Consider the following 27,456-nt stretch of genomic DNA (forward strand, 5'->3'; position numbering starts at 1 on the left):
GAGGTGATGGTGGGCCTTCTTGGACCGCTGCAGTCGGTGTGGTGATGGTGCTCCCAAAATGCTGTTAAATAGGGAGTTCCAGAATTCTGACCCAGCGACAATGAGGCAACAGCGATATATGTCCAAGTCAAGATGGTGCGTGATTTGAAGGGGAACAGAGGTGATATTGTTTTCATGCACCTGCCGCCCTTGTCCCTCTAAGCGGTGGGGGTCGGGGGTTTGGGAGGTGCTGCCGAAGAAGCCTTGGCAAGTTGCTTATAGTGCATCCTGTAGATAGTTAACACTGCCGCCAATGGCTCGCAGGTGGCGAAGGGGTGGATGTTTAGGCTAGTCGATGAGGTGCTGATCAAGTATACTGCTTTGTCCTGGATGGTGTCGAGTTTCATGAGTACTGTTGCAGTTGTACCCATCCAGGCAAGTGGAGATTATTCAACCACAGCCTTACTCACATTGTGGTGAAGGTGGAGATGGCAAAGCTTCACACATACGTACTGAAAAACACGTCTGGAGAGCTGCTCTTGGGCCTACTACCAGTATGATTTTTAAAATTATTTAAATTGCTGAAAATAGATGGTCAGCTGATTTTAATTATAACAGTAGTGAGCCACCAGAATGTTTTTTAAACTTTAAAAGCTTAACTTCTCGCAGGGCTATGAACCAGCTGCTTTTATACATTGGGTAACGATCATCCTTACCAGTTTAAGATCACTCTTCAAAATGATTTCTGACTGATGATATGTCAAAAACACTTTTTCCTATAGTTACCAGATGTGATTCAGTTACAAGTATTAAAATCGGTGTCTGTCACGTCTTCTATTAAAAGGCCTTATGTAAACACATCCTAAGTGGGTGTGCATGTTAAATGTATCCACGCCTACCTGTTATGTTTGTATATCACCCTTTTGCCAGCGACATCTTTAAGTAAAGCTTGAACAGGATTTCCTCTGGCCATTGGGTGGCACTAGAGTAATCTCCCTCTCCTACCCCACTTTCAAGCTAGATTCTGCCATGTTTTACACGGTGCCAGGTAACTGAGGTGGGAGATAATAATATTACATTTTAGATGCACTCTAAATAATAAATATGCTCTCCCAATACATTTTTTCATAAACTAATTTCCCCATGTTGGGCCCGCTCCGTCCGTCCACCCACGCTTGCTCAGACTATTGGTAATGCGGCAGTGTGAGATCCGAGACACAAATTTTAAATGACCTCTCAATGTGGAATTTCCTCTACTCTATCCATCCTTGCTGGAAAATAATTTTTTCCATTAAAATTTCGGTCATTCATCTGGCGTGCTCTCCCGCTCACTGGCCCGTATGTGTCCGCCCCCTGCTTAAGTTGCCTGTGAAATATCTTGCACTGCCAGTGAATCTTAGAGAAAATGACGCAAAAATCGAACATGAGCACTAAAAAGAGCTAATTCTATAACATAATACCCAGTATAATTCATAACTGAAGTCAGAGATAAGGCAATTATATAATATTGGGCTCAGAGAGGTAATTCTCTAATATCTATATCTTATTAAAAATCTTCCTTCAAGTAGAGTAAACACGGCCTTGTGAAAGGGAAATCGTGTTTGACTAATTTATTAGAGTTCTTTGAGGAAGTAACAAGCAGTGTGGATAAAGGGGATCCTGTGGATGTGGTGTACATTTCCAGAAGGCATTTGACAAGTTGCCACATCAAAGGCACAAAATAAGAGCTCATGGTGTAGGGGGTAATATATTAGCATGGATTAAAGGATTGGTTGGCTAACAGGAAACAGAGAGTAGGCATAAATGGGTCATTTTCAGGTTGGCAAGATGTAACGAGTGGAGTGCCACAGGGATCAGTGCTTGGGCCTCAACTATTTCCATCCACATCAATGATGTGAATGAAGGGACCGAATGTATGGTTGCTAAATTTACTGATGTCACAAAGGTAGGTAGGAAAGTAAGTTGTGAAGAGGACATAAGGAGTCTGCAAAGGGATATAGATAGGTTAAGTGAGTGGGCAAAAATTTGACAGATGGAGTATAATGTGGGAAAATGTGAACTTGTCTACTTTGGCAGGAGGAATAGAAAAGCAGTATATTATTTAAGTGGAGAGAGATTGCAGAGCTCTGAGGTACAGGGAGATCTGGGTGTCCTAGTACATGAATCACAAAAAAGTTAGTATGCAGGTACAGCAAGTGATTAGGAAGGCAAATGGAATGTTGTCATTTATTGCAAGGGGAATGGAATATAAAAGTAGAGATGTTTTGCTACAGTTGTACAGGGCATTGGTGAGACCACATCTAGAACACTGTGCAGTTTTGGTCTCCTTATTTAAGAACATAATTGCTTTAGAGGCAGTTCAGAGACAGTTCACTCGACTGATTCCTTGGATGAGGGGATTATCTTATGAGGAAAGGTTGGACAAGTTGGGCCTGTATACATTGGAGTTTAGAAGAATGAGAGGTGATCTTATTGAAACATAAGATCCTGAGGGGACTTGAAGGGGTAGATGCTGAGAGGATGTTTCCCCTTGTGGGAGAGACTAGAACTAGGGACATAGTTTAAAAATAAAGGGTCTCCCATTTAAGACAGAAATGAGGAGAATTTTTTTCTCTCAGAGGGTCGTGAGTCTGTGGAACTCCCTACCCCAGGGAGCGGTGGAGGGTGGGTCATTGAATATTTTTAAGACTGAGTTAGATAGATTCCTGATTAACAAGGGAATCAAAGGTTAGAGTAGGTAGATGCGAAAGTAGGGTAGAGGTCACAATCAGATCAGCCATGATCTTATCAAATGGCAGAGCGGGCTCGAGGGGCCGAATTGCCTACTCCTGCTTTTAATTTGTATGTTCTGCAGGCCCTGGTCCAGTTATTCCACCCCACCCCACACCTCAACCCTGTTTCACCTGAATATTGATTAGTTGTGTACAGCACCATGGGAGATCGACTAATAAGTGAATAAAATTGGTAATACAAAGCATGAGTGGTCTCGAGACAACAAACACTGATTAAAGCATGGATACACTGTCATATGTGACAGATGTAACTTGTCACAAACATATTGATGTTTTTGACAGGAAATGGTGCCTCAGGTGTGTAACTTGTGGTTGAAAATCTCACAACTAGGATCTGTGCAGTGTTGACAGCGTTGATAGTGAAACAAGTCATTCCATTGGTCAAATGCAGAGAAGCACTGACTCACATAACAAAATCACATGCTACAATTATAATTTAACCACAGGTGCTGTTCAAACTGGAAATTACAGAGTATTTGATGTCTTGAAACTAGGCCTACTAACATCATTCATTAAATTCTCAATACATTTAAATTGCAAGAAGCAACATATTTCCCCTTTATAGAAAATCATTTTTGGTGCTAAAACTGATGTGAAATACAGAATTTCAAAAATAATTACAATTTTAAAGTTTCCAAGAATGTACCATATTATAATTTGTCCTAATATTGGTCTGTTTGGTATAATTTTAAGAGGACAACGCAGAATTATTACATTAATTTTTATTAAATATAAATGAAAATACCACATTGGAACAAATTCCTTATACATTACAGTCTTGTCAATAAAAAAAAGACAACTGTATACATCAGGTTTAAACGCTGCTGTAGGAAAATGAGACAGCCAGTGATCTATATACGCTGAATACTGCTGTGCTCCTTTGTAAAAACTTTAGCTATGAGTGACTTAATCTATACACAGTCCACTTAAATGTGATTCTTAAAAAAGTATTGCAAGCAGTTTGAAACACTAATATAAGTTTACCATTTTTAAAATTTTATAACAGAGGTCAAAACAGGCTTAACAAAAGTGTCCCAAGATTACAAAATATAGTACCTAAACTGCTGAACATCATTTCAACTCAGACTTAAAATGTAAACTTTTTAAAGTTAAAAGTTTTGTCCCAACAAGACTGCAAAGCCACTCGCTGATTTGGAGTCCAAATAGTTTGCAGTGGTGTTCTTTACAATGTACATTTTGTTCAACTTCATTCACCACAGGAGTATGTACCTATGTTGGATAAACAGCCATCATGTACATTGAGGTTTTTGCTAATCTCTTAAATCAATACCAATTCCTAAAATTAATACATCTGAGATATATTCTGCAACCTACCATTTAGCTACAGTATTTCACACTGATCATCTGTTGCGTTGTTGATACTTGTCAAGGAACTCTGAGTAACAAGTTAACGAACAGAAGTAACAGAGAATTGGGGCCTCTGTGCCACCCATGTTGTCCACAAGGACCACAGTATGGGAGACCTGGTGTAAGTTCAGATTTACAACCACTTGAATGAAAGAGTTCAGGCAAGGTCTTCTGCAAAGGCATGTTTTAGTCAAATCCAGATCTTGACATAGGTGAGCTGGAAGGATATGTGGTCCATAAGCAATTCTTTACAGGAAAAAAAAATGTGATTAGTTAAAAAGGTAAAACATTAAAAGAGCTTAAGCGCTATACACAATGCAAATTAACCAAGTCTCAAACAACACCATGCACCCAAAGCCATAACTGGACTCCAAGTCAGGCCATTTAGTTGACAGGTATAATTAACAGTGCAGTGAATAAGTCACTAAAAGCTGAATACAACACTTATTCTGAGCTTACACATATTGTTACACATTTACATAATAGGATGCAGGGTGCTACTGAGTTAGCAAACTACTGAAGCAACTGATCATTATCATGTGTCATTTTTGCTTTCTGTATTTTTTTTACAAAAAATATATTTTGTGGCAGCTCAGTATCTGTACCATTTGAAAGTCAGGTTCCCATCCAAAGCTTGGGTTTGAATCTAAGCTTTCCCCAACATTCAAACTCACCTACCCTCATTTCAGCCTCACCAGTTTACTGCCACACAGCATTCACATTGGGCATGGAGAGCAAGGGAGAAACCAACAATTTTCAATGTAAAAATGCCCTTACAGTTTGGCAGTGCCTACTAAAGTCCCGACGCTAGGAGCTTCAACAGCTCAGATGGTCAATGCACTTCCTGGCGTGACACCAGAAGGAAGATCCCAGGTGAAGAGATGTAACAGAATTCTCTGTGAATCATTAGGTTGCAATTCAACAGGAGAGAGCAGCTCAAAAACAATACGTTTATCTCTGTAGTTTGATGTTCTCCCTCTGTGTTGCAATAATCTGAAAGTGTATCAATCCAGTACTTGGCTAAGTATAAGGGAAACGCATTTATATTGTGGCTACCTCTTACTAAATCTGCAGACTTGAAACCAAGTGATGCAGCTGCTAGGCTAATGGGCTGGCCCATTATTAAATCCTAATACCTACTGCATCTATTTTTTATTTATGTTAAAATCCCTTACCTGTAGTTTACCATTGCTCTTGCTGCAGTCTCCAACAGGGTCATTGGAATCTGCAGCTGAATTGTCGGAGCCAGAGGATTAGGCTGTTCAAAAAGGTTCCCAAATAGATCCACATTTTCAAGGCACAACCTCTGGAAATCACATGGAAGATAAGGCAATTTGTTGCGCGCTGCTGAGATGAAGCGCAGTTTAGTTAGCTGTCCAATCCTGCAAGGAAGCCGGAGTAACTCATTGTCATCAAGTTTTAGATGAATGAGTTCTTGAAGTTGACAGAACTGAACAGGCAGAGCACGTAATCTGTTGTGGCTCAAATCCAAAAACTGCAGAGATTTCTGCAATGTGGAGCTACACAATGCAACACTAAATGTCTCCAAGTGGTTATTGTGTAAAACAAGCTCAGACAGACAAGCAAGATCCCCAATGGTAGCTGGAAGTTTGCGTATGTGGTTATTGCTAAGGTCCAGCTTTCGCAGTTTTCGAAGGCAAAGCATGCGCATGTCCACACGTGCTAGTTTGCAGTAGGACACCTGCAGAAATTCTAGAGAGTAAGGGAAGTTTGTAGTGAGAGGATAATCCTTTCTAGATGTGATTACCATTTTGGTTTTTGGCTTTTCAACCTCAGAGGTCTTAGCTGGAGCCAGGTTGGACAATGGTATAGTGTCTATTTCACTACCTCGGTGAGCCAGCCTTAAAGCAGAAAGGAAGTTCTTCAAATTATTGACATCTGCCTGTTAACAACAGAAAACATGTTATAGCATATTACGAAATATCTGTTATTGGTTTACATTTACATAAAAAGTGTTGTCAGATTTTAGCATTTCCATTTTACCATACTGAGCTGTGCTGTACCAGGTAATTATTCTTCCAGAAAATACAACAGACCCTCAATGGAACATTGCTGACAGGAGTATATTATTTGGGTCTCCCTTATTATTAGAAAACAAAGCTACAACCAACCTTTGAGACATCCCTTGCTAGAATGTACTTTTGTGTAAGAATGTGCTTCTGTAAAAGATCAACAGCAGAATACTTCAACCATTTAACATCAAATACGTCCAAGCCACAAAAAATGTCAACCACATCTATTAACAAGAGACCAAATTCTCTGTACATTTACATGAAGACAATTAAAGTATAACTGACCTTTATATTCATACTATTTAACAGAATTACTGGTTATCTGTTTAGTACACATTCTGCTTTAAGTGTACTTTAAGCACTACTGTAATATGGTAGGTATTTATTCAATGGAACACGTATTGAAACAGAAGCTGAATTTAGCCCATGGCACAATAATATTTGAACAGTAATATTAAAAGTAAGCAGTTTATTTGCAACCACCGTGTTTTGAAACAGTCGTTCAGACATTTTCTCAAAAAAAGTGCACTGTAATAATGGTAATTAACAGCAGAGAAACACTTGGCATGTATTTTTTGAGTTGTATCTCTGTGCAATTTGGTGCAACAATAAGACACAGAAATATTTTTAGATTTTAAAATTCTCATCTTTGTTTTCAAATGCCTCCATGGCCTCGCACCTCCCTATCTCTGGAACCTCCTCCAGCCCGACAACCCTCCAAGATCTCTGCGCTCCTCCAATTCTGACCTCTTGCGCCTCCCCAATTTTCATCGCTCCACCATTGGCGGCTGTGCTTTTAGATGTCTAAGCGTTAAGCTCTTGAATTCCCTCCCTAAACCTCACTGTCTCTCGCTCCTCCTTTAAGACGCTCCTTAAAACCTACCTCTGACTAAGCTTTTGGTCACCTGTCCTAATATCTCATGTGGCTCAATGTAAAACTTTGTTTGAGAACGCTCCTGTGAAGCCCCTTGGGATGTTTTACCACATTAAAGGCACTATATAAATGCAAGTTGTTGTTGTTGTTTACAATCCAAATACTATTCCCCCTGAATTTTCTCCATTCTTCTCTTGAAGGTGGTAATTCATGCTGTGGTATGGTTCAATAGTTGCAGAAAGCATTCCAGTAACTCACCTAAGTGGCCATTCTTCATAGACCATGAGTTTAAACAATCTATTTGACTGCAGGGTACATCACAGCCTATGCCCAATCTGGACCATTAATACAATAGTACTATAGCCAGGTAGGAATCATGAGCAAAGACTCTAGGTGATTTTTGCCTCCCTCGTCCAAGGACACTAAGACCAGGGTGTAGTGGAGAGCATACTTGGGTCTATTGAGCATTTCCACTTCTTTTTAGAGGTTTAGCTATTAACTAGGTTTAAACCTAGTGTGTTTTGCTTAGTCCTTAGTCCTAAACATAGCACATATAAAATGTTTAATCCGCATTCATATCTGATCTCCATTGTTATACATATGCATCATCCATATTTCATATATAGACCACATTATCATGTGTTATGTTTAATTCTCATTCATATATATTCCAGATTTCCATGACATAAAACTTCCCCACCTCAAATAGAGGCTGGATAAGAAATCGCAACCTACTACTAAAAGACTTGCATTTATATAACGTCTTATCACATCTCTCAAGTGACCCAAAACGTTTCATATGCAATGAATTACAATGAAATGCAATGCAATGAATTACTATGAAATGCAATGCAATGAATTACTATGAAATGCAATGCAATGAATTACTATGAAATGCAATGCAATGAATTACTATGAAATGCAATGCAATGAATTACTATGAAATGCAATGCAATGAATTACTATGAAATGCAATGCAATGAATTACTATGAAATGCAATGCAATGAATTACTATGAAATGCAATGCAATGAATTACTATGAAATGCAATGCAATGAATTACTATGAAATGCAATGCAATGAATTACTATGAAATGCAATGCAATGAATTACTATGAAATGCAATGCAATGAATTACTATGAAATGCAATGCAATGAATTACTATGAAATGCAATGCAATGAATTACTATGAAATGCAATGCAATGAATTACTATGAAATGCAATGCAATGAATTACTATGAAATGCAATGCAATGAATTTCTATGAAATGCAATGCAATGAATTTCTATGAAATGCAATGCAATGAATTTCTATGAAATGCAATGCAATGAATTACTATGAAATGCAATGCAATGAATTACTATGAAATGCAATGCAATGAATTACTATGAAATGCAATGCAATGAATTACTATGCAATGCAATGAATTACTATGAAATGCAATGCAATGAATTACTATGAAATGCAATGCAATGAATTACTATGAAATGCAATGGAATGAATTACTATGAAATGCAATGCAATGAATTACTATGAAATGCAATGCAATGAATTACTATGAAATGCAATGCAATGAATTACTATGAAATGCAATGCAATGAATTACTATGAAATGCAATGTTACGTAGCCATTTTTCACCCAGCAAAATTCCACAAACTACATAAATGCACGACCAACTACACAGCTTTTTGGTGGTGTTAGTTGAGGGAGGGAGGGAGGTCGGCGAGGATGTGGAGTAAAATTCCTACTCTTCAAATAGTGCCACAACATCTTTAATATCCAACTGAACCGGATCAGGAAGATGGGATCTTAGTTTAATATCTCATCTGAAGGATGCCATTTCCAACACGTAAACACTTCCTAATACATGGATAATTATTATTTGTGGCCCGTTAATTGATCTATCTCCACTTATTACTCAAACCTGGCATCCAGTTAATGATTTTGGTATATCTCATCCATGACCATATTGGCCCTTCTTGGAGGGCGGGGTTCTCATTTAAAATATTTTCAGATGAAACTACATAGAATTGCTCACTTTTAATTTGGTTGAACCCAATTAATAATGACAGCACATAATAATTAAGATGAAGCATAAAGAGAAATGACAACAAAACAACACTCCTTGTCCCTGACATGGGAAATGTTATGAATCTTAATTGGATCCCACAAGGGAAGAGGTAGCCTAAGAAATATATCAGATCCTGAAACCTAAAGCCAGAAGTTGGCAAATTATACGAGGTTCAAGACCATTAGCCATCTTCTAATGAGGATCTTAAAACTGTAGCAGTTACTGTAATTAAGGTTTTTTTATACTGTATTATATTATCTATAATTCATTGAGACCAAAGCTTAGAAATTACTGTTGGTGATATTAGCAGACAAATGCTTATCACATTAATGTTACATTCCACTGTCTGCTATTTTAATAGAGGTGTTAACCCATTTAACATTGCACTGGTTTTATCTGTCAATGTGCACTGGAAAGAGAGTTTATATTTGTGAGAACTCTAGTGTCAGCTGGGCTTAGCTGGTAGTGCTCTTACGAATATACGAATTAAGAGCAGGGGTAGGCCATTCGGCCCCTCGAACCTGCTCTGCCATTTGATTAAGATCATGGCTGATCTGATTGCGACCTCAACACTACTTTCCCGTCTACCTACTATAATCTTTGAGTCTCCTGTTAATCAGGAATCTATCTAACTCAGCCTTAAAAATATTCAATGACCCTGCCTCCACCGCTCTCTGGGGAAGGGAGTTCCACAAACTCACAACCCTCAGAAAAAAATTCTCCTCATCTTCGTCTTAAATAGGAGACCTCTTATTTTTAAACTGTGGCCCCTAGTTCTAGTCTCTCCCACAAGGGGAAACACCCTTTAATCGTCTACCCCTTCAAGTCCCCTCAGGATCTTATATGTTTCAGCAAGATCACCTCTCATTCTTCTAAACTCCAATGTATTCACTCCCAACTTGTCCAACCTTTCCTCATAAGATAACCCCCTCATTCCAGGAATCAGTCGAGTGAACCTTCTCTGAACCGCCTCTAAAGCAATTATGTCCTTTCTAAAATAAGAGACCAAAACTACACAGTATTCTAGATGTGGTCTCACCAATGCCCTGTACAACTGTAGCAAAACATCTCTACTTTTATATTCCATTCCCCTTGCAATAAATGACAACATTCCATTTGCCTTCCTAATCACTTGCTGTACCTGCATACTAACTTTTTTTGTGATTCATGTACTAGGACACCCAGATCTCCCTGTACCTCAGAGCTCTGCAATCTCTCTCCACTTAAATAATATACTGCTTTTCTATTCCTCCTGCCAAAGTAGACAAGTTCACATTTTCCCACATTATACTCCATCGGCCAAATTTTTGGCCACTCATTTAACCTATCTATATCCCTTTGCAGATTCCTTAATTTCCCACCTATCTATGTCATCAGCAAATTTAGCAACCATACATTCGGTCCCTTCATCCAAGTCATTGATACAGATTGTAAATAATTGAGGCCCAAGCACTGATCCCTGTGGAACTCCACTCGTTACATCTTGCCAACCTGAAAATGACCCATTTATGCCTACTCTCTGTTTCCTGTTAGCTAACCAATCCTTTATCCATGCTAATATATTACCCCCTACACCATGAGCTCTTATTTTGTGTAGTAGCCTTTGATGTGGCACCTTCTGGAAATCCAAGTACACCACATCCACAGGATCCCCTTTATCCACGTTGCTTGTTACTTCCTCTAGAATAGCCTGCTCTCTGGTTGGCTCTAGAACGTGCTGCTCTAAGAAACTATCCCGAAAGCACTCTATGAATTCATCTTCCAGGCTACCTTTGCCAATCAGATTCTTCCAATCTATATGCAGATTTCTCACAAGCCCCCATTATTTCTTCCTGTATATCCTATCCTACAGTGTGATTATTGTTGGGGGCCTATAAACTACTGCCACAAGTGACTTCTTGCCTTTACTATTTCTTATCTCTACCCAAACTGATTCTACATCTTGGTCTTTAGAACAAAGGTCATTTCTCTCTATTATACTCATGTCATTTTTAATTAACAGAGCTACCCCTCCACCTTTTCCTAGCTTCCTGTCCTTCCGAAATGTCAAGTACCCGTGAATATTTAGGTTCCAGCCTTTGTCATCTTGCAGCCATGTCTCTGTAATGGCTATCAGATCGTACGTATTTATTTCTATTTGAGCTGTCAATTCATCCATTTTGTTATGAATGCTACGCACATTCAGATACAAAGCCTTTAGTGCTGTCTTTCTGCTATTTTTGCAACCTCTAGCCTTATCTGCTAGCGCACTCTTAAGTTTGCATGCTCTGTTCCTTCCTGCCGCTCTCTGATTATCATTTCCCTTATTGCTACCTTGCTCTCTTGCCTTGTCGTCTTTCTTTAACTTATCACATCTTCCCTTACTTGATCCCTCGCCCCCATTATTTAGTTTAAAGCCTTCTCTACCACCCTAGTTATATGATGCACCAGAACACTGGCCCCAGCACGGTTCAGATGAAGCCGTCCTAACAGTACAGCACCCACTTTTCCCAGTACTGGTGCCAGTGCCCCATGAATCAAAACCCATTTCCCCCACACCAATCTTTAAGCCACGAATTTAACTCTCTAATCTTATTTACCCTATGCCAATTTGCTCGTGGCTCAGGTAATTATCCAGAGATTATTACCTTGGAGGTTCTGCTTTTTAAATTTAGCCCCTAGCTGCTCATACTCTCTAAGCATACTCGTCCTGCCTATGTCGTTGGTACCTACGTGGACCACGACAACTGGATCCTCCCCCTCCCACTGCAAGTTCCTCTCCAGCCCAGAGCAGATGTCCCAAACCCTGGCACCGGGCAGGCAACACAGCCTTCTGGACTCTCGTTCGCGGCTGCAGAGAACTGTGTCTATTCCCGACTATACTGTCCCCTACTACCACTACATTCCAACTAACTCGCCCCGCTTGAATAGCTTCCTGTACCATGGTGCCATGGTCAGTTTGCTCATCCACCCTGCAGCCCCCTGCTTTCGTCCATACAGGCTGCAAGCACATCAAACCTGTTGGACAATTGCAAAGGTTGAGGCGCCTCCACTTCTACCTTCTCGATCCCCTTACCTGCCTTGCTCGCAGTCATACCCTCCTGTCCCTGACCACTAACCAATTTAGACGACCTTATCCTAAGGGGTTAGGAGTCAGGAAGTTCTGGGTTCAAACCCTACTCCAGGCATTAAACAGGTAATTTATGCTGCCATTCCAATGGGATACTGAGGGAGCACTACATTGTTGGAGTGCTATCCTTTGAGGAAATATTAAACCAAAATCCCGTCTGCCTGTTGTGGAAGTTCAGATGGACATTAAAAAAACACAAGGCACTAATTGGGGGCTCTTCAGGTGTCGTAGCTAACATTCTCCCTCAATCAAGGCGACAAAAAACAGCCACCTGGTTTTTAATCTAACTGCTGTTTGTGGTTTCCTGCTATGTGTAAAATAGATGCTGTGTTTGCCTACATAAGCAGTCACTACACTACAAATTGTGTGAAGTACTGAGAGATGTTATAAGGTCCTATATAAATGCAACGATTTATTTCTCTCGAGCATGAAGTCATCAATAAGCCTGAAATGCTCATGAGGTCGCAACATTTGTATCCTCATTTCAGGCTCATTTGGCAGCATGAAACTGAATTTATATAATCTGCATTAGTGCTATGTAGCCCACTTTAGTCACACCACATTTTTTGGCAGGTATTGCTCTAGCACTGACCTCAAAAGTGTAATCTAACTGGATACAAAACGAACCTTTAAACTACAGAAATGGTTGCACTAGCTGTTTGTAATTATCCTTTTGAACAAGTTTTTATAGGTCAAATAAAAATAGGTCAAACATTATTGAACTTCAACCACGCAAGAAGTGCATTTTCAATCAACTGTAGACTATGATACAATTGGACTTCTGTAACGACAAGTCTCGGGACAAATCTCTGGTTCCTTCCACTTTCAAATTATTTGCCTAGATTGAAAAGATATACAAAAGGCACAATAGATCCATTGTGCATTTAGACAATGCGAAATGTAGATTTGATTTTTTAAAAAAGCACATCAACATTTCATGCTAAAAAATTGACTCCCAAGGTTGGTTACTTAAACTACTTGACCAGGAAAATCCAGCTGAGATAAAATTGTCGTATTGAAATGTAAAATGATTTGGCCAATGAGACAAACACAAAGCTTTGAATGCAAACTGCAGGTGTGCATTAACAAGATCCATAAGGAAGAGGATCGGGAAACAGAATATCAGACAGTAATTATTTTCTCTGCTGAAAGAACTGCTCATAAATAATTGATTTGATCAACTATTTTATAGGAAACTAACTAAATTCACTACAGAAGAAAATCTAAGCTAAAGATACCCAATGACGACTCAATAGAATTTAGGTTGACATTAAAATGTTAAATAAACAACACATCCAGACAATGCATCATTTAAATCGTGGCAAATGTGAAAGGTATTTAGGCATGTTGCATTTACTGCCAATTACAAAGAAGTCTAGGCTTCATGCCAATATCAAGTAGGTATCAAATGAAAAGCAAGGAGCATGCGTGACCAAAGGAGGTTAATTTCCAAAGATAAATGCCATATATGCTGTGAAGTAGCCACGAATACACACACTCATAAAATTCCCATTTACTTTTATGGGTATACCAATTTCACTCCCTATATTACTGATTTTAAGCGCATATCCTAGATTGAAAATAGTCCATTCAAAGAAGGGAATCCTAAATGTAAATTTAACTGTATTACAGCTATAGCCTTCCAAAGCCACCCAGAATTCAGGGGCAAATCAATGACTTTACACCAACGTTTTTCTAAATTGCAGACCTACCATACTAATATAGCAGAAAGCTGAATATCCATGGTAATAATAAATATCACTTCTTGTGGGAATGTGTCTAGTCTATACCCTCATCATCTCCTGTTGAACATTTTCCATTGTTTGTTCACGGTCTTATTTGCCAATTTTTCTTTCCAGTTTATCCGGGTAAGTTCCCTTTTTAGCTCAATGAAATGGGCTTTTTCCCATTCAAGTACCTTTACCGTTAATTGTTACCCTCATTTTTCATTATTATATCAAACCTAATTATGTCATATTCACTGTTTCCTAGATATTCCCCTACTCTTGCCTACTTACCCTAGTTCATTTCCTAGAACTAGATCTAGCACGGCCTCTCTCCTGGTTGGACTAAAACAGACTGACCCAGAAAGCAGTCCTGGACACGGAGAAGAAACCGCTCCCCTTCTTCGTGAGGTACATTACTCTTACCCGAGTCTATCTTTGAATACTTAAAATCACTGATTATTGTGGCCCTGTTAAATCCTGCATTTTCACACTAGATAATTTTGTCAACTACTAGATTAATAGTCTTATGATCTATCAACGGAGGTATCTATAAATATTTGTCTACATACATCTTCCTCAATTTCCTTTCCACTGTTTGTTGGGAGTGCATTATAGACCACCAAAGTAACAATTTCCTTCCTATCCCTTAAGAACCCAAAAATAGTCAGCTTTTGCACCATCCCCTATAACATCCCTGTGTTCTAGTTCTGTAATATAATCTTTGATTAACACTGCCACCCTTCCTCCTTCTTTCTACTCTAGCCCTCCTGAATATTTTGTAACCAGGAATGCTAACTTCCCAGTCCTAGAATAGCCTAAATCCACATAAATCTCTTAATGCTACTATATCATACCCCACCATTGTAATTCATGCCTCTAGCTCACCAATTTTATTCACAACACTTTGTTCATTTTTGTACATACAACTCGAGCCTCCCTCTATAAGAAACAATTCTTATTCAAATAGCTATAAGACTACAAACAAAAACAGTTCTGGCAGTGTGACTGATTAAACTCATGTAATACCTTTTTTATACTTCAGTGGAGTCAAACCCTGGCAAGTTAATTGCTGTGAAACAGACATCAAAATAAAGGATTGTGCTCGTTTACATTGCCCTCAGTCAAAATCTGAATCCATACCTTGCACTTTCCAACCTTTAAACTTTTAGTAATGTTGTTAAGCAAACTTGCTATGATGTAAAATTAAATTTTTAAACCTAAATTTTCTGGAATCACAAAAGAGGATTAAAAAATAACTCAAAACCTTCGACCTGTAAAGTGCAAAGTATTTTTACAGCCAAGGAAGTACTTTCGAAGTGTAGTCAATGTTGCAATGTGGGGAAACACAGCAGCCGATTTGCGAACAGCAAGGTCCCACAAACAGCAATGAGATAATGAACAGATAATCTGTTTTAGTGATGTTGGTTGAGGGATTAAAATTGGCCAGGATGTGGGGAGAACTCCCCTGCTCTTCTTCAAATAGTGTTATGGGATCTTTTCATTCCACCTGAGACAGCAGACAGATCCTTGGTTTAACATCACACGAATGACAGCACCTCTGATCAGTGCAATACTGAGAGAGTGTCAACCTAGATTATGTGCTCAAGTCTCTGGAATGGGATTTGAACCCATGACCTTCTGACTCAGAGGCAAGAGTGCTACTACTGGGCCATGGCATTTATATAGCACTTTCATGTAACAAAACATGCCAATGCACTTTACAAGGCAGTAGAGGGCACCAAGCAGAAAATAGAAGGCACAGGAAGTTTTTGAATGTAGGAGAGAAGTAGCGAGGCGATTCCAGAGTCAGAGGCACACTGTCTGAAGACTCCACCACTGACTGCAGCACAGAAAGTGAGTGACATGCAGGAAATCAAAGCTGGAAGAGCAAAGTGCATGAGTGGGACGTAAAACTGGAGAAGATTACGGAGGTAAGTTGGAGCAAGTTCATGGAGGCATCTGAAGACTAGGGTGAAGATCTTATAATCGATACACTAGGGGACAGGGAGTCAAGGAATTCAGCAAGAACAGGGGTGATGTGTGTGGGACTTTGTGCGGGATAGGAAACAGAATTTTAGATCAGTTGAAATATGTGTAAAGGTGGAAATGAGGAGGCAGCTGATAAGAATGTTGGAGAAATTGGACCTTAAGTGACGGTATGGATAAGATTTTCATCAGCAGTGGGGGTGAGGTAGGGGCATTAGCAGTTGGTAGCGAGTGTGGGCTTTCAACCTAAGCTCAGGATGGAGTATACATATCTGTGGGTTCAGTCTGAGAAAGCAGCTGGGGAGGGAGATGGAATCAGTGCCTAAGGGTGCCAAGTTTCTTCTGGAAGTCAAACATGACGACTTCAGTCTTACCGATTTGAGCTGGAGATGTTTACTATTTTAATCGCAGCACCAAACTTGTAAAAATGTATATAATTGCTTCTTGATTCTTCAGAATTTACTATTGTTACTAACTAGACATCAATGGGTCATCTCTATTTCTAAACGGGCACATCACGCCAACTTAGCAGCAGGTTTGAATTAAAACTTTATATAACATAAAAAAAGATCCAGCTTGTACCTTACTTAGACAAACATCCACTGCTGGTTCTTTCAGTCTGATGGTAGCTTTTCCTTCTTCCACAAATTTGGTGAAAAACTGCTCTATATTTTCTTTCAGCTGCAATGAGATTTTTGTGAAAATATATTCTTAGCCAGATGCTTTCCAAAGTGCACTTGATTAACTTATTACATATTGTATAACTCACCTTGTATTTACAGCCTGCCTTGTCTTTTAAGGTACAGATCAAGAGATGAATGGTTACAGAGTTGGAGTTGGTTTTGGTGCTCCGATCGTGGTGTTTCCCTATTGACAGAACAGCTCGGTTCCCTTTCCCTCTATTCCTCATACCGAAGGTCGGGAGCATCCGATTGATGACTTCCACCTCGCACTGGAGTTTCATAGTATCTGTAACGAAATGATCACCCACTGAAAGCATCATTCTGGACAATCCGATCGCAGCATTCCCACCGACAGCGGCCACATAAACACGTTACCAGTATGGGTGCACGGTGTGCTTTCGTTCCTGATTGGCTGCTTCCACGGCTCACACAGCCATTGATAGGAGCCGCTGACCGTGTCACACAATAGACAACACCCCCCGTCCCACCCGGCAAATAAATCATTGGTCAGATACAGAACGGGGGGTGGGGGGGGAGAGAGAGCAATGCCGGGGGGGGGGGGGGGTCGGGGGGGGGGGGGGTCGGGGGGGGGGGGGTCGGGGGGGGGGGGTCGGGGGGGGGGGGGGGTCGGGGGGGGGGGGTCGGGGGGGGGGGTGGGGGGAGCAATGCCCGGGGGTGGGGGGGGTGGGGAGAGCAATGCCCGGGGGTGGGGGGGGGTGGGGAGAGCAATGCCCGGGGGTGGGGGGGGTGGGGAGAGCAATGCCCGGGGGTGGGGAGAGCAATGCCCGGGGGGGGGGGGTGGGGAGAGCAATGCCCGGGGGGGGGGGGTGGGGAGAGCAATGCCCGGGGGGGGGGGGGGTGGGGAGAGCAATGCCCGGGGGGGGTGGGGGGTGGGGAGAGCAATGCCCGGGGGGGGTGGGGGGTGGGGAGAGCAATGCCCGGGGGGGGTGGGGGGTGGGGAGAGCAATGCCCGGGGGGGGTGGGGGGTGGGGAGAGCAATGCCCGGGGGGGGGGGGGGGAAGAGCAATGCGGGGGGGGGGGGGGGTGGGGAAGAGCAATGCCCGGGGGGGGGGGGGGGGTGGGGAGAGCAATGCCCGGGGGGGGTGGGGGGTGGGGAGAGCAATGCCCGGGGGGGGGGGGGGGGAAGAGCAATGCGGGGGGGGGGGGAAGAGCAATGCGGGGGGGGGGGGGGTGGGGAGAGCAATGCCCGGGGGGGGGGGGGGGTGGGGAGAGCAATGCCCGGGGGGGGTGGGGGGTGGGGAGAGCAATGCCCGGGGGGGGGGGGGGGAAGAGCAATGCGGGGGGGGGGGAAGAGCAATGCGGGGGGGGGGGGGGTGGGGAGAGCAATGCCCGGGGGGGGGGGGGGTGGGGAGAGCAATGCCCGGGGGGGGGGGGGGGGTGGGGAGAGCAATGCCCGGGGGGGGGGGGGGGGGTGGGGAGAGCAATGCCCGGGGGGGGGGGGGGGGGGGGTGGGGAGAGCAATGCCCGGGGGGGGGGGGGGGGGGTGGGGAGAGCAATGCCCGGGGGGGGGGGGGGTGGGGAGAGCAATGCCCGGGGGGGTGGGGGTGGGGAGAGCAATGCCCGGGGGGGGGTGGGGGTGGGGAGAGCAATGCCCGGGGGGGGGTGGGGGTGGGGAGAGCAATGCCCGGGGGGGGGTGGGGGTGGGGAGAGCAATGCCCGGGGGGGGGGGGGGGTGGGGAGAGCAATGCCCGGGGGGGGGGGGGGGGGGTGGGGAGAGCAATGCCCGGGGGGGGGGGGTGGGGAGAGCAATGCCCGGGGGGGGGGGGGTGGGGAGAGCAATGTCCGGGGGGGGGGTGGGGAGAGCAATGTCCGGGGGGGGGGGGGGGGTGGGGAGAGCAATGCCCGGGATGGGGGGGGGGAGGAGGAGGAGCAATGCCCGGGATGGGGGGGGGGGGGAGGAGGAGCAATGCCCGGGATGGGGGGGGGGGGAGGAGGAGCAATGCCCGGGATGGGGGGGGGGGGAGGAGGAGCAGGAGCAATGCCCGGGATGGGGGGGGGGGGGAGGAGGAGCAATGCCCGGGATGGGGGGGGGGGGGAGGAGGAGCAATGCCCGGGATGGGGGGGGGGGGGGGGAGGAGGAGCAATGCCCGGGATGGGGGGGGGGGGGGAGGAGGAGCAATGCCCGGGATGGGGGGGGGGGGGAGGAGGAGCAATGCCCGGGATGGGGGGGGGGGGGGGGAGGAGGAGCAATGCCCGGGATGGGGGGGGGGGGGGGAGGAGCAATGCCCGGGATGGGGGGGGGGGAGGAGGAGCAATGCCCGGGATGGGGGGGGGGGGAGGAGGAGGACGAGAGCAATGCCCGGGATGGGGGGGGGGGAGGAGGAGGACGAGAGCAATGCCCGGGATGGGGGGGGGGGGGGGGGGGGAAGGAGGACGAGAGCAATGCCCGGGATGGGGGGGGAGGGAAAGGAGGACGAGAGCAATGCCCGGGATGAGGTGGGGGGGTGAGGAGGAGGCGGGGGAGCAATGCCCGGGATGGAGGAGGCGGGGGAGCAATGCCCGGGAGGAGGTGGGGGGAGAGCAGACGTCATCTTGAAAAATGGATTGGAGTTTATTTCATTAACATTAACTCCGAAAAATGTTGTTGCTTTAAAAAACCTTGTAAAACAGAGTCTGGTGCGAACCCGTTTTGGGGAATTGCCAATTCGGGGAAAGTTCACTCTGTAAAACGTGCTGTTACTATTTTTCCAGTATAAAGTGCTCTCTTCACATTATTTGAGTGTTACGACTCTTTTGCCGCCACGCAAGAGAAACTGGTTTTTACCGCATTTAAATTTCAATTCGTCACGTCCTCACGAACAGACAATTCGGCTATATTATTACACGTAACATCCTGTATTTATCTGAATTGGACACAGTTTAAAACGGTTTATGGTGAACCAGTTAAGTGTCGTTTTAATTGCGCTTGAGTAATACACATGACCTCCCATGTCCCGTGCAATTCAAAACTTTTCAAATACTATTTACATCTGGGAACTGCCATGAGAATTAGGGGTCAGTGCACGTAGTGTACATTCACAAGGGCGGCAATAAAACTTCAAAATCGAACAGCCCAGCTTTGTACCATAGAACATTACAGTGAACAAATAACCACGTTTACCATGTTCTGCACGAGTTCACGATCACGTAAATCTGTATTCAACATGTGGAGAACATTGGCTACCCTGCAGTATTCCTGCACAATAAACAAAAGCCAAGAGGGAAGGACTGACTACAACAAAATCACACGAGGGCAAAACTAAGTGCCACAGATGTCTAACGGAAGGACTTCACCAACACTCTTCCTCATGCCATCCTCAATTCTGACCACGTGCTATTTACTGTGCTATTTCACGTAATTTCTCGATGGTAAAGTGCTATACTATGGTGTACACGCCAAAAGATATACACTGCAATCAGAGTTAAGTATACTTCATTGCAATGGCCATCGTTTTGTGTCACAGGAGCCATATATTTTTTAAACTTCGCAAAGCTTTAACACTAAAGATGAATTACCTACACCTTATTGGGTCTTTATTCTTTAAAAGAACTGCACGTTCTACACATAGTAGAAATAACAAGGATGGGTACTTGGACAGAAATTTGACAAATAACAAATTTGTGGATACAAAAATAGAAATTCAGACATTTAAAAAAATTCTTGACATTGAAACTGGCATTAGGCAAAGGAACCCTATGGAAGAACAAGTACAAAACTTCCAGCATGGAGTAAGGGCTCTCAGTCTCCACTTACAGTCAGCAGTCCTTCTCTCTGGGCCAGCTACTGACTGTACGTGACAGTCTTCTGCTGGTGCCCTGTTCTTTTCAAATCAGTTAAGAGTCGTTTAAAATTGATAAGATCTTTGTTAGGTAAGACAGGTAAATGGAGTTGAGATACAGATCAGCCATGGTCTAACTGAATAGCCTACTCCTGTTCCTAAAGCAGAAAGACACATTTAGCTTTCATCAGGAGAACGAAGGTGGGAAAATTCTTGACTATGAAGTCCCTCCCTGCAGTTTAAAGGCACAATATAAATCCAGGTTCTTTTCTTTCGTTACTACACCAGTTTATCAATGCATTTTGTTGTGTGTAGATATACACATCTGGAAACAAAGTTCTGTATGCAATTTGCAACCTGCATCTATTTTTCAACCCGTATCTTTTAACAACTCTCATTTTTCATTGCAACAAATAAAAATTTCAGTTATAAAAATAGAAAAATTATACTGCAAGCCTTCAGTACTCTTGGTCCATCAACCTTTCCCATAAGCAGAATGAGATTCTTTGAAAATTAAGACTTCAGCGAGTGTATATGGTGCGAAGATATTCTACTAAGAAAATAAGCACACAAGTTGCAAGGAGCCTACAGGTACATCCAGTCTTGCAGTGACCTTTCAATAAAACTCCATGATTGCCTTACAACAAACTTGTCCAGTCATTTAAGCACTTCCAGTGGCAACCTAACTAAAGGACCTTTTTATATTACTGCCAGAAATTTGAGAGAGCGGGCTAAGACCACTGCTCTCCTGAATTTATCTTGCAAATTGTCCCACTAGTCACTTTTTTTTTCTCCTGGATTCAGTAGGCGGGCAAGGGCCATAATTTTGCTCTGCTCTCTGCTCAGACCTCCACTCAGTTCGGCTCAGGAGTGTCGACTGGAAGTGTAGTCAGAATGACGCTTTTTTTTTCTTTTTAATCTTTGTGTGTTTTAGGCCCCACTTTTATAAGGGGGATTAGGGTGTGTGTTCATGTGCAGAAAACCAATAAACCCAAAATAAGTGTCAAATTAAAATTTTATTATATCGGTCCAGGATGCACTCCAGTCCCTGCGGTGCCCACCGGTCGCGGAAAGCCTCAAGCGTACCGGCAGACACCGCGTGCTCCCTCTCCAGGGCTACCCGGGCGCAGAGAATTCCGCGGAAGAGAGGCAGACAGTCGGAGCGACCGCCCCCACGGGCCAGGTCTAACCTGGACCTGTGGATGGCCACCTTGGACAGGCCCAGGAGCAGGCCCACGAGGACGTCCACCGACCTGCCTGCCCACCCCCCAACCGGGTGACCAAAGATCAGGAGCATGGGACTGAAGTGCAGCCAGAACTGGAGGAGCAGCCCCCTTAAATAGTCAAACAGGGGCTGCAGCCTCCCACACCCTGTGAATAAATGAAACATGGACTCATCCAGGCCGCAGAAACTGTAGGCGGCCTGGGAGTCCGTGAAATGGTGTAAACACCTGTTGGTCGCGACTGCTCCGTGCAACACTCTCCACCCCAGATCCCCAATGGCACATGGGAGGATCCCCGAGTAGAGAGCCCTCCACTGGGGACCCCCGCCTCTGCCGGACGGCAGGATGGTACGCCAGGACGTGTCCGGGCAAGAGACGAGGGCGAGGAAGTGGAGAGTGCGCAGGAGCAGCCCGTACAGGAAATCCCTCCGCGCAGAGTGAAATGGCACGGAGCAAATTTCCGAGAGACGGCTCAAGTTGTGAGGCACAGTCCCCCGAGGGAGGTTTCGGGGCCTGACGCCGATGAGGAATTCCATCCGAACGGGGGTCAGATCGGACGGGATGGCTCCACACGCTTGAGCTTCCTCCACACCCCGAGTGGAGTCAGGGCCGAGTGCCACTTTCAATGCCCAGATGGCGGCGGCCGCATCCCAGACACACCACAAGGACATCTGTGCAGCCAGTGTCCCCGGCGCCATCCAGCCCGCCCCTCCGCCATCCAGGGCGTCTGTGACTCTGGTTACCTTACCGGCCAGGGCCCTCTCCTCCGTCAGCCGCGAGCCACCGAAGCCAACACCGCGGAGGAACGGATTCCTGAGCAGCGGCTCCTGCAGGACGGCCGCCATACTAGTCACTGTTGACCTCTGGCAAAGTGCATTCCAAGAGATGCTGAAACTCAATGTAGATCAGGCTGCTGCAGCACTTTTACTGGCCAAGATTAGACTGCTAACACCAAGGAAAAATAGGGGTTCCTTTCTGCTGGTCTAACTCCCACCCCCCTCAGAAGTTTTATATTGATCCGGTTACCAGCCTGTGGAAGCCAGTGGCCAAAAATCAACATAAAAGCAGCGTTGTTAGAATTTAATACATTTTGATTCAGAGGCCAGGGAAAAAGACATAGTAACTGTAGAATGGTGCTTTTTTCTAATTTTATACACTGCACTGTCAAGCTGAATAATACCTAGTGACTTTAAACAGGCTTCCTGAATCCAGTATTTTTACCCTCATAACAGCCATTTCTCATTTTCTTTTAAGGAGTGGGACAATGTCAGACAAAAAAACCAAACTTTTCAATGATATCAACAGCTGAATCAGTCCAGTCAACCATCTAAAACATGCTCATGTAAGATGCTTACTCAACATTAGGTATAAAGTAATTTGAAGATGTAATCAATTGTTGCAAGATGTATTCTTTGAATGGATACTTCATAGACTTTGTTGCTTCTTTTAAGCCTAAAGGAAATGATGTCTCACTAGGATTTCAGTAAGTGCAATGGCGAGCATATAAAATGTTCATACTATTTCCACTGTGAAAAATGCCAAGCTATACAATTGTAGATTCTGTCCTTCCACACTTGGGTTATGTTTGCAAACAGCATTTTGGACTGTGCCTCAATCCTGCTACACCCCCCCCACCACAACGAAAAACAATGTTTGTACGTCCATACCCATGGGTTAGTAGTGGTTAAATTAAATCAGGTTATTGATCAGATGAAAAATTAAAGCTGTAAGTCAATGCTTTCGTAGCTCCTAAACTCCAAATTCCTAGTTACTTGTCAACATTAGTAAAATGTTTGGCAACTGCTGTTTTGATAACTGAAATTGCACTATGATGTTTTATATTTAAACATTTAACATGTTTGAATGAGACATTCTGATTCTGTATTTTCCTTCAACATTTAGTAAACTGGATTGTTTTGTTCATTATTTGAGTTATGCTGTTTGCAGCACATGACTCAACATTCCAGGATGCTGAGTCAGTAACCAGTATTCATTTTGTCATTCCTGCCAATCTTGTTCAGATAGCCCTGAGCAGCACAAAAGAACATTAGCTGCTGATTCACCAGTTTTTCCCTACAAAATAATGAAACATGTCTCTCTATTCTGCTTCACTATCGGTCATATTGATACACTACAGGGCCTCAAACATCTAGGTATTACAAGACTCAAGAGACACACTTATTAGACATCCACACCCATGGAGAATACTAGGTAATGATTTGAGAAGCCCAGTAATATTTTAAAACAAAATATCAATACCCATAAGATATGCTTTGCCTGCAGAGATCCTAGTTACAGCCACCCAGAAAATAGCAGCAGTTAACTTTTAGTTTTAGAACAACTACTAGGATTTATATAGTGCTCCTAACATTAGAAAAATGCCCATTTCTCAAACCATAGTTTTGACCATTTGCCTCTTTTTTGGCACCATCCGTAGAAGGTTACCAGCTCCTAGTCCTTTGTCAATGCCACTAGAAGACACGAAAACTGCTAGGATGATTTGTCTGCGCATTTTGTCTCAGGGGAATCCTTATCTTCCACTTTGTGCCTCAGCCAGACCAAAACCAAAAGTATGGGGAATCATGGCCACAACCCTACATCTCACACAATGCACTACATTATTATACTAATGTGTTGAGTCACTAGGCTGCCCAGCACCCAGGTCAATTTAATTTCAGTAATTTTACATTATTTACCAATAAAGTTATAACTGGTAACATCAAAATAAATCAATAAAGCTGAACAAAGCACTGCATTCCCTTTTGAGAAAACAATGCCTTGATTTCAGCCAAGGATATACCCTGTCTTGGATAGTGAATTTGGTGACAATTACTCCAAATTAAGACATGTAGTTTCTGAATTGCCAGCCTTTCAATTTCACAGCTAAAATTCAAAAGAGAAGTTTTAAAATTGGAATTTTGTTTTTTTTAAAATCTAAATTATGTAATTTGAGTGCTTTGCTGTACTTGTTTTTTTCTTTTTTGCTGGGTGTCATTGGAAACGGAGACGTAACACCACTCCATGATTACTTTATAATCTCCCAGGACATCTTAAGTGCACCATCTAAGCATAGCACATATCACACCATGAAAAGTGTTTAGTTTCCTCAAACGTTTATCAAGTCCTGCTCCACTGGAAGAAAAGAACTATTTTCGTTCTATGGATTGTACCGATTTATTAATGAGACAATTCAACTTCAAAATTATTCAGAATACATCCAGAACAGACACTTTTGAGCTTCAAATGAAACTACACTTCAAAAGAGAACTCAAAAATACAATTTCTCCAAGTATCTCCCTACTTCTGTTGAAGATATTGACTCCTCACTAGGACACAGTTCTACAGGTGCCAGGCAATGTCCAGTACATCACCCTCATAACCATTAATCAAGTGTGACTTGGACAGTGAGTATCAGCAAACTATTTCAGAGGGGGGGGCATCATAGTCAAGCCCAATCTGGTTATCGCCAAATAACCATGTAAAAAACTTGCAGCAGAGCTTACAGAATAGCAATCAGAAATGGGAACCTGGCTGATACTCTTTTTTTATTCGTTCATGGGATGTGGGCGTCGCTGGCGAGGCCGGCATTTATTATCCATCCCTAATTGCCCTCGAGAAGGTGGTGGTGAGCCGCCTTCTTGAACCGCTGCAGTCCGTGTGGTGACGGTTCTCCCACAGTGCTGTTAGGAAGGGAGTTCCAGGATTTTGACCCAGTGACGATGAAGGAACGGCGATATATTTCCAAGTCGGGATGGTGTGTGGCTTGGAGGGGAACGTGCAGGTGGTGTTGTTCCCATGTGCCTGCTACTCGTCCTTCTAGGTGGTAGTTGTCGCGGGTTTGGGAGGTACTGTCGAAGAAGCCTTGGCGAGTTGCTGCAGTGCATCCTGTGGATGGTACACACTGCAGCCACTGTGCGCCGGTGGTGAAGGGAGTGAATGTTTAGGGTGTTGGATGGGGTGCCAATCAAGTGGGCTGCTTTGTCCTGGATGGTGTTGAGCTTCTTGAGTGTTGTTGGAGCTGCACTCATCCAAGCAAGTGGAGAGTATTCCATCACACTCCTGACTTGTGCCTTGTAGATGATGGAAAGGCTTTGGGGAGTCAGGAGGTGAGTCACTCGCTGCAGAATACCTAGCCTCTGACCTGCTCTTGTAGCCACAGTATTTATATGGCTGGTCCAGTTAAGTTTCTGGTCAATGGTGACCCCCAAGATGTTGATGGTGGGGGATTCGGCGATAGTAATGCCGTTGAATGTCAAGGGGAGGTGGTTAGACTCTCTCTTATTGGAGATGGTCATTGCCTGGCACAAATGTTACTTGCCACTTATGAGCCAGGGGCACTGAGGTAATTTGCCATGCTCCGATTGCTGCCCTGCTAACATCACCTAACTCAACAAAGACCAGAGTCCTTCCTGAGCTACTCACCAATAAATTCAGTGAAGGCAGTTCTTTTATTAAGTTGCTAATACTGGAAAATCTCTTATCTAAAAGGAAACAGTTGGAGTAACTTAGTTCCTTTTGCAAATATCAACATCCACATTAAACTTCAGCACTTGACTGAAACATCTCCTTCAGCTCCCCCAGTGACCCAGCTGTGCCTCAGATCACTTGACAGAATGCAGAAATAACGGATATTCTTTCAGAGCTAGTCTGTTACGCAATTCAACCAATGAAAACCGATTAGTTGGGCTTGCGCTCCTAAATGTTCACTGGGATATTGTAGTGAATGGTAGCGAAGTTATTTACAGCTTTTGGACTTCATGCTTTAAAGCTTTTGTCCAACATCTTTTTATTGGAACCTTATCGTGGAATTTTTATTTGAAAAACAGGCATTTTAAGTAGTTTTGTTTGGTCTGGCAAGCTCAGATCCAAACACCGGCCCAGCCCGCCCGGAATAAAAAATCCTGCCTACGCCACTGCAAGTTGGTAAAGTGTATGACTGACGTCTACCGCATTATACATTCCTACAACACAAGAGGTATTTCCATTCAGCGAAATAAATGCACAATTTATCTGACAGTGAGTAAAATCCTCTGAATTAATAGACTTGAAATTACCAATGGAAGATCTGTCAGTTTTCGCCATAACACAAATCCTGCTTTGACTCTACTTCCTGACTTCTATTTCCCAACATCTGATGTAATGGTCAACAAAAAAAATCAGACATAAATATAGGGGCGGTGGGGGGAGATCATCTAAACTTAGTTTCCTGCAGCAAGCATATATTTTCTGCAAGTAAAACAATCCGGAATTAAAAGTGCTTTATGATTTTAAACAGGGCAAATATTTCTCACCAGCAGGCCCTGGACCGGTTAACAGATGATGGGAGATGGAGCACCCACACCAGTTGACAAAAGGCGATTAAAGAGCGACTGCAGCCAGGCCACAAACTCAGCGCTGCAACTGCCCGGGGCCCGGGGCCCGGGGCCCGGGGCCCGGGGCCGAGTCTGCGACTCTTCCTCCCCCCCCAGTTACAATGTTTAAATAAGCTCCGCAACCAGCCCGCGCTTACCATGTAAGAGAGTCCGGGTGAGGGGGCGCCAGTTACCGGGGAACTTATCTCGATGCCTCCGCGCATCACCGGAGACTTTCAGGCAGCCCGCGCCGGGCTGGCCTCATGATGAGAAACAACAAGGCGACTTCCCATTGGCGCAAACTCGTACCAATAGCAACCGCTAGAGGCCGGAGAGGGGCTACAGAACCACTACCCGCCTGGAGCCACAGGCGGCGCTGTGGAGTCACAAAAGGTAAAATACTGCAGATACTGGAAATCTGAAATAAAAACAGAAAATGCTGGTAATACTCAGCAGACCAGGCAGTCTGCCTCTCTTC

At 43.7% G+C, this 27,456-nt stretch overlaps 1 protein-coding gene across 3 annotated transcripts; it reads right to left on the bottom strand.

Annotated features, from left to right (window-relative positions):
- Window positions 1–3,493: 3,493 nt before the first annotated feature.
- On the bottom strand, window positions 3,494–27,267 carry lrr1 (leucine rich repeat protein 1). Of its 3 annotated transcripts, none has more exons than XM_067991034.1 (5): window positions 27,137–27,267; window positions 16,712–16,911; window positions 16,525–16,623; window positions 5,315–6,042; window positions 3,494–4,385 (listed from the first exon to the last, which is right to left on the bottom strand). In XM_067991034.1, the coding sequence occupies exons 2-5, from the start codon at window positions 16,904–16,906 to the stop codon at window positions 4,133–4,135; spliced, it is 1,275 nt and encodes a 424-aa protein (XP_067847135.1). In that variant the 5' UTR covers window positions 16,907–16,911; window positions 27,137–27,267; the 3' UTR covers window positions 3,494–4,132. The 3 variants fall into 3 exon arrangements, with proteins under 3 accessions (XP_067847135.1, XP_067847136.1, XP_067847134.1); XM_067991035.1 differs by lacking the exon at window positions 27,137–27,267 and adding an exon at window positions 17,001–17,101; XM_067991033.1 differs by lacking the exon at window positions 27,137–27,267 and having other exon boundaries at window positions 16,712–16,942.
- Window positions 27,268–27,456: the final 189 nt, after the last annotated feature.

This window comes from Heptranchias perlo, chromosome 10, assembly GCF_035084215.1.
Source record: "Heptranchias perlo isolate sHepPer1 chromosome 10, sHepPer1.hap1, whole genome shotgun sequence".
NCBI classification, from domain to species: domain Eukaryota; kingdom Metazoa; phylum Chordata; class Chondrichthyes; order Hexanchiformes; family Hexanchidae; genus Heptranchias; species Heptranchias perlo.